This window comes from Ammodytes marinus (assembly GCF_949987685.1).
Source record: "Ammodytes marinus genome assembly, chromosome: 1".
Taxonomy (NCBI): domain Eukaryota; kingdom Metazoa; phylum Chordata; class Actinopteri; order Uranoscopiformes; family Ammodytidae; genus Ammodytes; species Ammodytes marinus.
In genome coordinates, this window is record NC_137230.1 from 6424681 (window position 1) to 6439993 (window position 15313).

The window sequence follows — 15313 nt, forward strand, 5'->3', positions numbered from 1 at the left end:
ATGAAACTTCTGTAGGTCTCTCAAGTACACCTTAAGGTTGTAAAACAGTCTCCTTTGTAACCACCAGGCATCTCCTTTTGTCCTCTTCTCCTGCATCTGTTCCCTATGAATTCATATTTCATTGCTGTTCTCTGTATTCTGAACATTACATTGTAATATCCTTTTCAAACTACACTTTTCAGCTTGAATGCAAGCCAAGGGAATGGTGCGCTCCCCCTTTACATTATCAATTCCGGAGCAGCTCTTATACTTATAACACATTCATGTCAGGGCAAGACCTTTCAGCATTCAGTTCATGCCATGTTTGATTTAGGAGTGACACACAGACACACACACACACACACACACACACACACACACACACACACACACACACACACACACACTTTGTCTGATTCTTTTGGTTATTACACATCCATCAAATAGGAGTCTTTGAGTGTCAACGTGAGCAGTAGAGGGTTGAAGCTACTGTGTTCTTAGGTGAAGTTGAAAAGCATGTTATGTTCCCCATGTGCCCCGCTAAACTCTACCTAATCAAAAAGCTGTTGTTCTTGTTGTTTGATAGGAGATGAGTTCAGACTGTGGTCAGGGAAAAGCAACTCAGAGTGGCATTAAGGTCCTTAAAATAAACAGTGGTATCCCATCTGTGTTGTGTTCTACCCTTCCTGCTCTTTATCTTTGTTCTAACTTGTTATGCTGATGATTGCGGTTCACTGTTTTGTCTGTGAACTTTTGGCCTGTATTTGGTAGGAAATTGGATGTAACGTAGTCTGCCCTATGATTAAAAAGAGATAGTTAGACCTATGGAAGACTAATTTAACAGTTTGTATAGCATTTATTTTTATTTTGATATGGGTCTCAATTGAACTTTCCATGTACGCTACAGTCAATACTTTACTCCTGTATGTGACACTCTCTCTCTCTCTCATCTAATATGCTTTAATCCTATCTGGGCTTTGCCTTTTTAGTGAGGTGTATTCCGCCAATATTATCTTTTTTAGAAACATAATCTGATATTGGCCATTCAGTGTTGTTCCTATCAGATAAGATGAAGGTTCATCTCACAGTGCGGCTGGTTAGACAGTGTTTTAATAATATTTGTATATCAGATGGCTTTGTGCGGTTCAGTGACCATGCAAATACATCCTCTGCTGTGGGTCGATGACACAGAAAAACAAAGGAAATCTTGCTTTGCTTTGCCTAAAGGAACCATTAAGCATTGAGTCTCGCACAGCCAGACCAAACTACAGCTAGCAGTATGGTCTGGAACCAAGCTATATCGTTTTGAGAATAGGGGGGAAAACTGGGCTGGCCTGTTTTCATTTCTATAAACCAATCACAATCGTCTTGGACGGCGCTAAGCCCAGGAAGCTGCAACGTGTCCTTTCAAAATAGTGCAATTGAGTGCCAACCACACTATATGAATATTTTCTTTATTATTATTATTATTATTCTTTTTTTCAATACAATTACCCAAAATTATTTGAAACAAAGGAAAACTTTGGACAATTTGTATTTTTAGACCTTGAGTACTGGTTCGTCTCTTGGTCTCTGGGCAAATAATAAACTGTCATGGATAGTTTGCTGTATGCTCTGTACTTGAGAGAACAGTGGAAGTGACATTATACGTACATACTACACAAATCATCAAATTCCTCAGAGAGATTAGTGGCTCAAATACTATATCAGCAGCTTCCAACCGCAAATACTGGAAAAGGCCCCTCCACAGATCGATCAACAGTTTGAACCTAAATACACACACATAAAGTATGTATTCAAACATAGAGTTTAATGGAGTTATATTGAGCTCCTTGGCTTGTCGCTGGATTGGTTGCATGCAGTAGTACATGAACCTTGAAACTAGTTAATTAGAGCTCTAAATATGTACAGCACAACTGTAATTACACTCTGTGCAGCGGAAAAATCAGCCTTAACTCCACAAACACATTAACCCTTTAGGATCCAATACAAACAAGATGACTGGATTTCAGATGCCCACAGACCCTCTGATACCAAACAAAGCTGAATACATTATTAACACTGCAAAACCAACACGTCCGGCTCTCCAGGCAGCTCTCACCTCCCACACATATTACTTTGGCAGTGATTGAACAACAGCACTTTTCCCAAGAGGGAGCACCAATGCAAGGGAACAAGTAGTGCTCTCACACTCCGAGATACAAGGAAGCTCTTGTCTATCAGTCTATTAAAACACTAAATATACAGAGATGTACAAGACATTTTGTTCCCCGTATCTGTATATTTTAACATATTCGAGGGGTTATTTTGCCATAATCGATAGCTCCATTTCTATTCATTAGGCATATGCTAAATCATGTTGTTTTGTGGGGACTCAAGGGAGTATCAATAAAGCTGTTTGTTTATACTAAGAATGGCTTTGATCCGTTTTTTGCATATGAACTCTTCATGTACATGTGGTGAACCACTTATATAAAAGTGGGTATTGCTACAATAATTTTCTAACACAATTGCACTGTCAGTCAAATCCTTATTACCGGTATTATCATTATTATTATTTATTTATTAAATGCATTAGATGCGTCTCCAAATGCCTCTATTACCCCTGCCAAATGCTGAACTAGCCCCTGGGTACAAGCACCTCTGATTAGGAATCAGTGCAGACGTCTGTCTGAATTCTGCTACAGAGCAGATGCCATACCTCCTCTATTTCCCATTCTTTTTCATCCTCCACTCTAAATCCCTTCAGTTTTCTTTTTACCTAATAATGGCCCTCAACTCTGCTTTTAAGTCAATGCACACCTCAGGCATAACAGCCAAAAAGCCTGTTTTTTTAATGTTGCAACAAAGCATGAAGTCACATCATTCTTTCAGGTATTCTTCAAAACGAAACTAGTGTTGAAGAATCCTTTGATAGTCCCACAGCAGGGAAATTCTATGTTTTCTTGTTAAAAAAGAAGAAAAATACACACACACCCACACAAACACACATACACACACACACACACACAGTGTGGGAGCTGCCCCATATCAGAGCTCTCCGAGCAGTTCGGGGTTCGGTGCCTTGCCCAAGGGCACCTCAGCAGTGCCCAGGAGGTGAACTGTCCAGCTATCAGTACACACTCCAAATCACTGGTTGCATGCTGGACTTTAACAAAGACCCTCAGGTTGCCAAACCAAGTCTACATGGACTGAACCCCTGCTGCCCTACAAGAGTAGTCTAAATATTGCCTTAAGCCTAGAGAGGGATGGGATTTATGCACCATTGTTATTCAGGTTCCACATGTCAGAAAACATTTAGGAAACAAAGTATCCTAAATCTCTCCGCTCTATGTTGTCCTTACTCAAAGTTTTCAGGTCTCACACTTGTTTCCTGTTCTGAGGACATTTCCCTATTGGTCTAAAAGGTTGATTTAATTAAGGCGAGACACAGTATGCAAACAATCTTGTTTTTTCAAGCACTAGTCAATTTCACAATTTTTGTTTAATTTGCTTCCATAACATGTCTTCTTAAAATTTGCATTTGCATGGGCCTATTTATTCAAACATTTCTGATGTTTTTTTGTATCAAGCCTGTAATCAACTGGCAAAGGTTCATGATGACATCTATTAGTTTAACATGTCACCTTATTCACTGGCAGTGTCACGCCTTAAATACAAATGAAATGTAATTCCCTCATCTCAGGTATAGATGCACCTCACACAGGGAAGACTGTTGCATCAGAGCTGGGGGAGGACATGTTATTAACCCTGGAGATGTCTCCTACCTATGGCCATGAAGTCCTCTTGGTCCCAGGCCTGCAGCTGGGCTAAGGGTCCGCTGTATAGCAGCAGTCCGTCGGCCACGTCCGTGATGAACTCCAGCGACACGTGGCTCTCAAAACAAGGCATCATGGGAGGGAACCAGGCATAGCCGTTGCTATGGAAACTGTGCTGGTTCTGCTGGCACTCTGGTCCCTCGAACTGAGCCGGGCATTGGCACCTTGGGGAGAGGAAGACATCAAGAGACAAAAGTACATGAATTACAGAGATTTTCCTTTTGTGCCATCCATTGACATTTTGGTGACTTTTGGAGTTACGGAAATTGTAGAGCCGGAAACTTTATTCCGATTACAATCTCCTCTCCTCTCCTCTCTTTTGAACCACTCACTGCATTTTGGTCTTTCAACAATTTATTTTCTCTGCACTCTCTAAGTCTAGTTGTTTTCTCCTGCCAGACACTTTTTTCCCTTAAGCCATCTCTCTCTCTCTCTCTCTCTCTCACTCCGTCTGTTCCACTGATGCATATGTTCTAATTAGAGGCAAAACCAGAGAAATAGTCACAACATCACTAAGAAACTCCTCTCTCTGTATTTCTACACATCTCTCCTATCGCTTCCTGTCAAAACGGAACATCTCACCTCCTCTCTTCAACAAGGTGTCAACCTTTGGTGTCTGAAGACAACATCCTTTATCTTATTCTTCTCTCCTCCAATCCTTCCCCACTTGTTCTAGCACTTGTTCTCTTTCCTAGAATGTAAATGTATCATGTGGCACATTCATTTAATATGTTCATCGCATTTGTGGAGAAAGAAAACGGGTTTAAGATTTTAGCTCTATAGTGTATGTTTGATCATACATCGATTTTAGACTAACAACAAGAGGAAGTGGGCTATTTCCATTTGAACAACACTACAACAAAAGGTGTAACACTTTACAATGAGGGTACATACATTAACTAATCGTTGGGCTTAGTATACACGGTCGCCCACAAAGTTGGAGTAACATTTTGTTGACCCCTTCTCATGAAATGATTGTGACAATGTGAATTATTCTTGATAGATAAAGTGTATCAATTCTCAAATGTGTATATGTCAATCTCACCCACATATATCACAGTGAAAATAAAACCACAATTAACCTTTGCAAACTGTGTGTCCAGGCTTAAACAAATTATTATATTATACAGCATATATAATTTGGGGGATTTTAAGGGGTTTTTCAAAGATTTTTGTTCGTCAAATGCTTTTGGAAAATGCATTTGACGGGGGAAAAAAGGAGTCGCATTTACCGACAGCACCCTCAAATGGAGTAGATTTTTATTTTATTCATATAACATTCATCAAAACAATGTTATTGAAGAAGCAGAAGTCCTTGTGATCTCCTTGAAACTGCACTGCAGTACATCAATAATCAATGTTACTAACCAACAAATTATTATCAACAGGATATGACACTGTATGATATAACAATGCACCTTTCATAGGCGTTATTAAAGAGATATTGAAGAGGACTGAATGGAGCACAGTGAAGAGCATATAACAAATCTATAAAGAAAGTCTTGCTGTTCACACAACACCTGATGGTTAATGGTGGGGACATGTTTAAGATGCCTGAACAATTTTCTCGACTACATAGGACATATCCAACCATGCCGTCCACAATCCAAAATGGAGAAATTCCACAACGAAGCAGCAGGCCTTACCCAGATAATCCTGTGTCGAGGTGAATTTGATCTCCAATTGTCTCTTATTTATGTGATTCTTAACGTAATATAAATTCAAATGAATAGGATAAGAAAACCCTGCATTCTTTTGGCAGAAAGAAGATCCACCTGTTGTTAGCAATTAGGAAACAAACAAATTGCACACTCAGTCTCCAACCCCGACTATAAACACAAAGTCACAGCTCAGAGAAACATGGTATTTCTCCAGGGTAATTCCTCTCTGCTCCTAATGCATGAGTTTTTCATCAGTTTATCTTATTCACACTTCAACTGCTTCTCAATATATTCTCCATGATCGCACTGTGGATCCTGCAAAACCACACAAATAATGAGCATCCGAATGCACGCACAAATACTAATTTGCTTTCTGAAGGCAGATCATTTCTCATCCAAGTGTTCCTTCAATGTCTTGATCATTTTGCTGCCTCTGCTCTCGTCAAGAATGGACACTCCTTTATATATTCTGCCATATCCCTGCTAAATTCGAGGACGAAAAAGGTACTACTCATCTACATAGACCAAAAATAAATAAAAATAAAATTATAATAATTTAGTTTCTAACTTCTAACCTTTTTATGTTTTGGTTTATTCTACTACTGCATATCTAAAAAGTTGGCATGAGGAAGGGAATATTCTCAGAGGCTTAGTACTAGGGATGCACCGATACAGATACCAGTATCAGGTATCTGTACAAACTGTGCACATGTCACTTGTGGATTGTCATTAGTTGATCATGTAGGATTTCAACATCTTGTCAGTGTGCTGGTACCCAGATATGATATTCCCAGCCTTCACCACATCACAAACACTGTGTTACCGAAGCTGCACGAGGATGTTAAAAAGCACATCAGCAGCTTGTTGCAGGACGTTTCGACCTTCAGCCGACAACGGAGATTTGGACCAGCAGTGTCAGCCCTACTTTCATAAACTTTACTGTCAATCCATTAGCTGTGCAATGGATTGATGATGATTTACCCGCGGAGGGGTGCATGCAGTTCTGGGGTTTGCACACTGGCCAAGCCATCCCAGGTGCATTTGAAGACATGCTTCAGATGTGGGGCATCCCCAAAAGTTCTGTTCATGTTGTGCTCCGGGATACTGCTTAAAATATGATTAAAGCCATGAGGGATGCTGGACTCCCGAGCCTGCCTTGTGTCTCACACACCCTCCAGCTGACTGTTAACCAGGGGCTTTTGGCTCAGAGAAGTATTGCCGATGTTTCCACCTTATTTCTGAGCGGAATTTTCTAGATTAAGTTGTTCTGCTAAAGTTGCATGTTGTTACTAAAATTCACTGAATGTGTTAAACTGTGAATTGTGAAACTTATAATGTTGTTAAAATGCCAGTAATGAAATGTATAGCCTATAGTATGAAATTCTCAATGATGTGAAAATAAAATACATTATCAAAGTAATTACAAAACTTTAATGGCATTATTAAATACTCTGTATCGGTATTGACGTACCCACATTTGAGTACTTGTACTTGTTTGAAAAGAAAGTGGTATCTGTTGTCATTTATGTGGATCGGAAAAAAAATACGAAAACATACATGCCCACATTTCTGTTTTGGCAACATCATCCAAATTCTTCTGAGAACAAGACAATCTGAGACATAGCTTAAATCACAATGGCTAAACCCTCAAATCCTCTTAAAGCAGCTTTGTACTGCTCACTCCCTGTTCCTGTAATCCCACCCACAACCCCTTTCACTCCCCTAATCTCATTATTAATCCCAGTGCCTCCATTATCTGCATGTTCTTCCTTCAATCTTGGGCCATAATCTCTTTCTGATTCGCATTTGATTTGTGATTCATGAATGTAATACCTTTTACTGCAAAGTAAAATCTCAGTTCTGTTTCATGAGATGAAAAGTCTCCACGATATAAGGAATAATTCTGCATCCAGTTGAGGACGTATTTCCACACTAGTGCAATTATTTAGGAGACATAGTGGCCATCTAACTTTAGTTATAAATGGTTGGAAGAGGTAAAAGGTTGAGAATTCCACAGGAGGAGCACTAGAAATGATTGTGTGTTAACAATCTCCTCTACAGTAAAGTGAAAAGCCAACCGCTACAGCAGTGCTGACTAAAGTGCAGCTAAGGATTATTTTGAAGACAGCTGAAAAGCTGCTTTTTCCAAATCACCTGAAGGCATGATGTTGCCTTGGATGAAAAGCCTCCTCATCTTTGAAATGACCGAGTAGTGAAACACATCGGCACAAGGGAGCTAAACTCCTGGAAAAATAGTACAGGCTATTTCACAAATCATAGGTCAGAAGCGTCCATACCTCCTGAAATACCCACCATTAGACTACAGAAAAACAATCAGAGTATTCTTCAGGACTCTGCTAAACATCTTTGAAACCACCCCTATTAACTTCCAACACTTAATTTAAAAGTATTACAGCCAGGACAGTCAAGTGCTTCTGGGAAAGCACTTACACAGGTGCCATTCATGCCCTTTACCCCACAATCAGTAATGTGCGGTTTCCTGTCTCTAAGGGCGCACTCACACTAGGCAAGTTTACTTGTTCCGTGCTACAGGAAGATCCCCCCCCCCCCCTCCCCACTCCCCCGCTGGCCCGTGGTCACACTGCTCCTAATGGCTGTGGCCCGGGCACGATTGCTCCATCATACGTCATCACGTCGTAATACGATACATATGTCATCACCAAGCGTACTCGCTGCTGGAATTAGTAGAACAACAATGGAGAACAACAGTAGTCCCGGATTGCCCCAAACACCTCCGAATTTTTGTGGGTCTTATCCAGCTGCGACTGAATACTGTCGCCGGCCCAGATTTCTAGCAAACTCTCCACTTCGCAATCGCACCGGAACCCACTTGTGAACCTCTTGCCGCCATTGTTTACGTCATCCAGCTCAGGTTGCGTATCCGTGCGTGTGCGCGTGTCATCTCATTAGCATCTGTGCCGTTCTCTCTGGCACACCTCTCCCAAGTGTGACGTGGCCAAGGGGGTGTTCCGTGCTGGAATACGGATGGCGTGGTCACACTAGCCAAACGTTCTAGACTTTAGTATGCAAATGAGCTCGGGCACGGAACAGCGGCCCTAGTGTGAGTACGCCCTAAGACAATGCAAAGTACGGGTGTAACGGATCACAACACTTATGTTTCGGATCATGTCACGGTTTTTGAGTCACCTATCAGATAATTTTTGGATCAACAACAACAAAATAGGGATATAATAATAAGATAACCAGACAAATATGACTTTGCTTTCAATAACCTTTGTCATAAAGTGTGTAAAATGTGTGAAATGTGAATAAAACAGAATGTACTAGACTGGCCTGTCTGCAGTCCATACCCGTCTCCCATCGTAAACAAAATGTGGTGCGATATGAAGCACAAAATATCACAATGGAGACCCCGGAATGTTGAGCATCTGCAGATGTATTTCTTTTTTTTTTAAAGATATTTTTTGGGCATTTTTATGCTTTATTGATAGTGCAGAGAGACAGAGGTGAAATGGGGCAGAGAGGGGAGTGACATGCAGAGTACGACCGCGGGTGTGGGAATCGAACCCGGGTCTGCTGCTGGGCCCGGCCCGGGAGGGGGACGCCTTACCAACTGAGCTAAAGGCACCCCCTGCAGATGTATTTCAAGCAATGGGAGATAATTTGTCAACAATTAATGTCCTCAGTTCCCAAATGCTTAATCAGTGTTGTTCAAAGAAAGGGCGATGTAAATCAGTGGTAAACATGCCCCCGTCCCAACTTTTTTGAAACATGTTGCAATTGTTTAATTTGAAATAAGTGTATATTTACAAGAAATAATAAAGTATATCAGTTCAAACAAATAAATGTGATGTATTATATGATGTATTGTACTGTTATTTATTGAATACATGTAGAAAAGGATAAGTTAATTATCACATTCTGTTTTATTCACATTTTACAGAATTGAGGTTGTATTTTAAACATCAACAGTTAATTACAAAATTGCCTGTGTCCACAAAGGCTATTTTAAATAACATCTTCAAATATTTAAAATCTAAATAAAGTGCAAATGTAGATACTAATCTGCTTCCTTTAAGCATGGACAGTAGTGACTGGGTGTGCAGTGGAGAGAGAAAAATAGGTAGACAGATAGAGAATTTTATAATTTAGCTTTTTTGCATATTCACCCAATCCGTGTGTCATGTGCGTGCCTAACCCTGATCCGTTGCACCACTAATGCAAAGGCAGCATTACACTGGTACACACATCAGCTGGTTGTAGAAATTTGGAACATCTCCATTGTTTAAAATATGTATTAACATTATTTCTGTTTAAGTTTTAAGATGGCCACACAATTTTTGAATTGTAGGAGTTTAATAGACCTCATTCCTATTGACTATGCTAAAATGGTGATAAAGTATTTAATCTTGACCGCACTGTCAAACACTTAATTCTTTCATTTCCTAATAGGTGTTCATTCTGGTTGAGATGAAGGCCAAAGCGCATTATTCACATCATTTGTTTACCTTATCCAGTCAGTGTCCCCGTGCCCTGTATGGGATCATCTGGATTAATTCCACTCACTAAATCTTACCCTACATGTGTGTGATGACAATGGATTGTGAAAGTTTGTTCTCATAAAAAACCTTTGCCTCATTGACCCTTGAGCTTAGATCGGGCCCAACACAATCTAGCCAGACCCAACCATAGCACGCAAGTGTTCTGTCTGGTCCCGGCCGTTTCCATTAACCATATTTATGGAGCCTGAGGCGAAGTTCGCTGCTATAATTAAAGTTTTAAAATGGTCCACAGACAGTCATAAACATAAGGACTGTGAACTAGGTTAAACAAATCAACACAGCACTGTTTGCAAATTGGATAAATGGGGAAAATGAAAAGTGGCCACATCTCTTAATTATTGTGAATTTGCATGGATGTGCGTGTGTTTGCGTGCATGTACGTAATCCAGGGATTACACCCAACATGGATCCAGCCAGTCATCCTGCTCCGGTCCAGTGGTGAGCCACATTACAAGCTGCTCCAGCCAGCCACATTCAAATCCCTTTTCACTCGCTGCTTCTAATTAAATGAAGCTGAAGGGGAAAATTAACTTATTCTACAAGACACAGCAAGAAAACTTAACAGATATGTGTGTGAAGAGACTGAATGAACTACAGTGGCTTGCAAAAGTATTCATACCCCTTGAACTTTTCCACACTTTGTCACGCTGCAACCCCACACGTTAAGTTATTTTATTGGGATGTTGTGTGATAGACCAACACAAAGTGGCGCATAATTGTGGGATGACATTTTTATAAATAAAAAACTGAAAAGTGTGGCATGCAAAAGTATTCAGCCCCCCCTGAGTCAATACTTTGTAGAACCACCTATCGCTGAAATTACAGATGCAAGTCTTTTGGGGTATGTCTATAAAAGCTTTGAACATCTAGAGACTGATATTTTTGCCCACTCTTCTTTGCAAAATAGCTTGAGCTTAAGATTCAGCATCAGATTGGATGGAATCAGAATCAAAATGGCGTCTATCACTGGCCCACAGTGCAAAAGGAACGATAAAAAAGACCACTGAGTGAAGCCTATATGCTCAACTGTCTGTTAGCCTAACAAAAACACAAGTTAAAAATGACGCACTGCCCTGAGATGACAAAGTATAAAAGCAGCTTCTATGACAAACTGTATTGTGCGTTAAATAGTAAGACATTTAAAGGCTATGGGCTTCTTATTTGAGTTATGTCTGGTTCATCTGACTTAGCAGCGGAGGCTATGTTATAATAAGAGAACATGGTTACTGAATGCAGTCATTCACAATGTGCTTCATAAGCAGTGTTCCCACTTAATAAAACAAGCAAAATAAAGAAGTGTACGCAACAAAGTGTAAATATATACTGCTGCATACATCCTTGGTTTAACTACAAGTACTGTAGCTGACGCTGCCAACAGGCTCACAACATTTAAACTTCCTCCACTAGATGAAGATGCATTTCCAGCTGCTCCATCTGGTAAAATGAAGAATTCCTTTAGCATTAATAAAAATACTAATTTCAACCACATTTTAATTAATTCCTGCACCGTTGCAACACACCAGTGAGAAACAACATCCCATGCACTGTTAATAAGCAAACTAAGTGTGAAAAGACCTGGGAGTGCAGATTAAGAGCTCAACAGTAATGGGATAATTAGAACATTTGCTACTTGCATAGTGTTAAATAAAAGTTTCCTTTAGTGGCACTGTTGTTTGTTTTGCTGTGTTTATTCCCTTCACATTACCATCAGCAACATCCTGCGAGAGATCCCTCTTGACTAAACACAGCTTTAACATTAACATAACATTTTGCCTTTCTCTACAACACAGTCGCACACACACACACACACACACAGAGCAGCTGATAGAGAAACGCTTTGAGACACATGTGCACATTTATTTACTGCAAATTGTGGCCTTTCGCACACTTATGACCATGCACAAGCACACATTGTGCTTGCAAGTACATTGTGCAGCACTATAAATACGAAATGTAAAAAGGAAAATTCTCTTTTTTTTTTTCGGTCGGTCGGTAGTCATGGTCTACTATAATCTGTGTATGGACCACCCACACACCTTTTCAGAAGTGGGATTCCATACCCACCTCATGAGGCTTTAACTGTAAGGCTAAGGGAGCAGCTCAAATAGACACTGCAACACAAGCAGGAGTAGAAAGACAAGGGTTAAAATAACTATCCCAAATTTGAACCTCGAAAGCAAGGCAACGAGAAAGAACAAAGCCAGTCAGAGCGAGACACTCCATTCAAAGGAAAAAGAGAAATAGTCTGAAGTGTTAAATGCGTTCATAACATGGCTTGACCCTAACTCTTTGAACACCCACACACAGCCAGACCCACACACACACAGTGGGAAACACACATGTAACCACAGATAGCCATTCTAGTGTACAATCAGGTCCCAAATGATCCTTTGAACTCTCTGTGATTTTTCGTTCAGCAGCCCATTACTCACACTGTCGCAGCTCTCTCTCTCTCTCTCTCTCTCTCTCTCTCTCTCTCTCTCTCTCTTTCTCTTTTTCTCTCTATCTCTCTCTCTTTCTCTCTCTATCTCTCTCTCTCACTCTCTCACTCTGCAGGCCTCCTATACCACTATTACATTTTGGGATTTTCTGAGAAATAAATGCTTGAGTCATTTATGCCAATGATGTCTTAAAGAAAATGAAATGAAAGAATGAAATAGTGCATGTCATAGTTCATTTTTCTGTAGAACACTTTGATGAAGTCAATGTCAGACTGATCAAGGGACTTGGTCTGCGGTGGGAAATACACTTAATACACAGTGGGTGTGTTTGCACATATCCATATGTCAAAATCATTTTTCAGTCAAATCAAAACACAGCGGCACAACCATAGTTAAATGCAACCCATATCAGAACATTGCATCATTACATTTATGTATTTATATTTCTACATTTTAGCTATTTCTGCTTAGATCTTGTGAAAGCTCTACGTTATTTGTTCCATAAACAACTTTTGCGTGAAAACCGGAGAAAAATAAACCTTAATTCTTACAGACCGTGAAGGTATCAAGCCTTTGTAATTAGTAGGCATTGTAATATAACTGGATTATATGAGTCATTTCCAAAATACTTGGTTTTTAGAAAGAGCAATGGCTTGCTTGTATGGTGGTAATTTCAACTCACCTGTAGCCATGCTGAGTGTCCACGCACACGCCACCATTGAAGCAGGGGTTCGTGGGATATGCGGTGCAGGGCTGGTGGGATAGCTCTCTCCCTGGACAGGAGCACACCGCTGTGGATTCCACTGTCACGGACACAAGACTCATTGTCCCACAATCCACCACTGTGGGTGTGTCCCGCACGTTCAAATCATTGGTGCAGCCACTCGCCCCTGCACACTCCGAACCAGGACACTCGTCTACCCTGATTTGGAAGACGCTGACCTGCAGGAATGACTGGAGCTGGATGGAGAAAGACAGGGAAGAAGAAAAGAGACATTGGCTTAAGAATCGACTTGATGCTGGTGAAATGCAGGCCAAGCCAGGAGAGTTGTAGTGCTTTTCAAATAACTTCAACATACCAGTAGGAGCTGCAAGTGTGAAATGATCCCCCACAAGCCTCCCAGTCACAAACAATGACACCGTCACAAATGTAAAGCAAGACTTAATGTAGTTTTTTAGCGAATCAATTCATTGTGATATTTGTTTATCTACGCAAATGTGTAGTTTATTGAATTAGATTACCATTTAATTAAACTGAGTACATTTGAAAAAGAAACAGCCATAGTGATATGCAATCAAACACATACTTAAACAGGAACGCCTAGTGTCCTATAATGGCAGGTGTAACTGTTACTGTAAACTCATGCGTACCTAATAATGCCTGACTTATCTGGTTTACACACCAACACACCGATTAACAACACAATGTGGATGTGAAAAGTGCATCCAATGTTTAAATGTATTACAGTACAGTAGGCAGTTGAGGTCAAGGAAAAGTGGGCAAAATGGTGATGAGGCAGAAAGGAAACTATCTTTCTAGGTTCAGTAGTTTGATAAGGCGCTGGAAGGGAAAATGAAATGAAAATGTAATATGTTCTGTTAAGTGGTGTGTGTGTGTGTGTGTGTGTGTGTGTGTGTGTGTGTGTGTGTGTGTGTGTGTGTGTGTGTGTGTGTGTGCATGCGTGTGTGTGTGTCTGTGTATGTGTGTGTGTGTGTGTGTGCGTGTGCATTTGGATTCACTGGCCTTGCCTGGTAGACGGGACACTGGTCAAGTACTGCAGATTTCCAATTAATTTACACACACATGCATGCACTAATGAACAGGAGGCACTCACATGGACATATACTGTACACACAAACAAATGCAAACATGCTCATTGTAAAACCTGTTGAACCGGAAAAAGAGGTCACTGTTCAGTGTTCTGGACTGATTGGTAACTAAACATGCAATACACATCTATTCGATTTTCTCTCCCCGTTTCTGTGACTTTGACATGGGTTCATTTTATGATTTAATAACCAATATTGAGCCAGATGAGTTTTACACACTGCACATTTGTCAATATCAGTAGTGGTTGTTTTCCATGTAAAATGATTTGCCTTAACATACACGTCATTGGTTTCCCATGATGACTTCAATGTTTTGCCCTCTATAGAGAGTGGTTTGCAAAACAATTTAGCAAGAATGAAACGTGATTACAGCCACTGTTGATGTTGAAGGATGTCCTAACAATGTCCTTAATGTAGAATGGGTGTCCTGCAAACGAGACCAAACATGGTATAAATATGTGTCTCCAGTCCACTTACAATAACAATGATGGGATACAATGATACGACTTCATGGCTGTGTGTGTTTCCACCGGGGTCTGAAGTCCCTGGGAGGTTATGCATATCAGGCCTATGACCTATTGAGAAGCAGTAAAAGTATCTGCACTGCACGTATCTGCACTGAACCTTTGAAAAGCCCTACACCCCGAGCAGGATCTTTTCCTGGGTAAGAAACTACAGTTAAGACCCTAGTTTATGTGCTGAAAATACACATAGTTCCTGCAAAGGTTGTGTTTAATAATGATGTAGGGTCAGTGACACATTGCTTGACTGGAAAACTAATTCAAAATTGTGTGACTACAGTATTTTCCACACTATAAGGCACACTTAAAAGCCAGATTGTACGACGGTGCGCCTTATAATCCGGAGCGCTTTATATATGAATCAATTGGTTAATTGGTTGATCCATACTGGTTGTACACGGCGCTCAAGGCGCTCTGTCAAAATGTTTCAGTATGAAAAAACAATAAAAACTATTTAATAATAATAAAATGTTTCAGTACGACTGGTAAACTACAAAGCTGCACCGCTTGCAGCATTAC

At 40.4% G+C, this 15313-nt stretch overlaps 1 protein-coding gene across 1 annotated transcript in view; it reads right to left on the reverse strand.

Annotated features, from left to right (window-relative positions):
• Positions 1–15313, reverse strand: part of LOC307255394 (neural-cadherin-like) — a gene marked incomplete at both ends in the record, with an annotated part of 245454 nt that overhangs the window by 51462 nt on the left and 178679 nt on the right. The window contains 2 exons of the mRNA XM_080034077.1: positions 3747–3961; positions 13126–13403. Coding sequence (XP_079890203.1) covers positions 3747–3961; positions 13126–13403 — 493 coding nt within the window. The remainder of the gene's footprint in view (positions 1–3746; positions 3962–13125; positions 13404–15313) is intronic.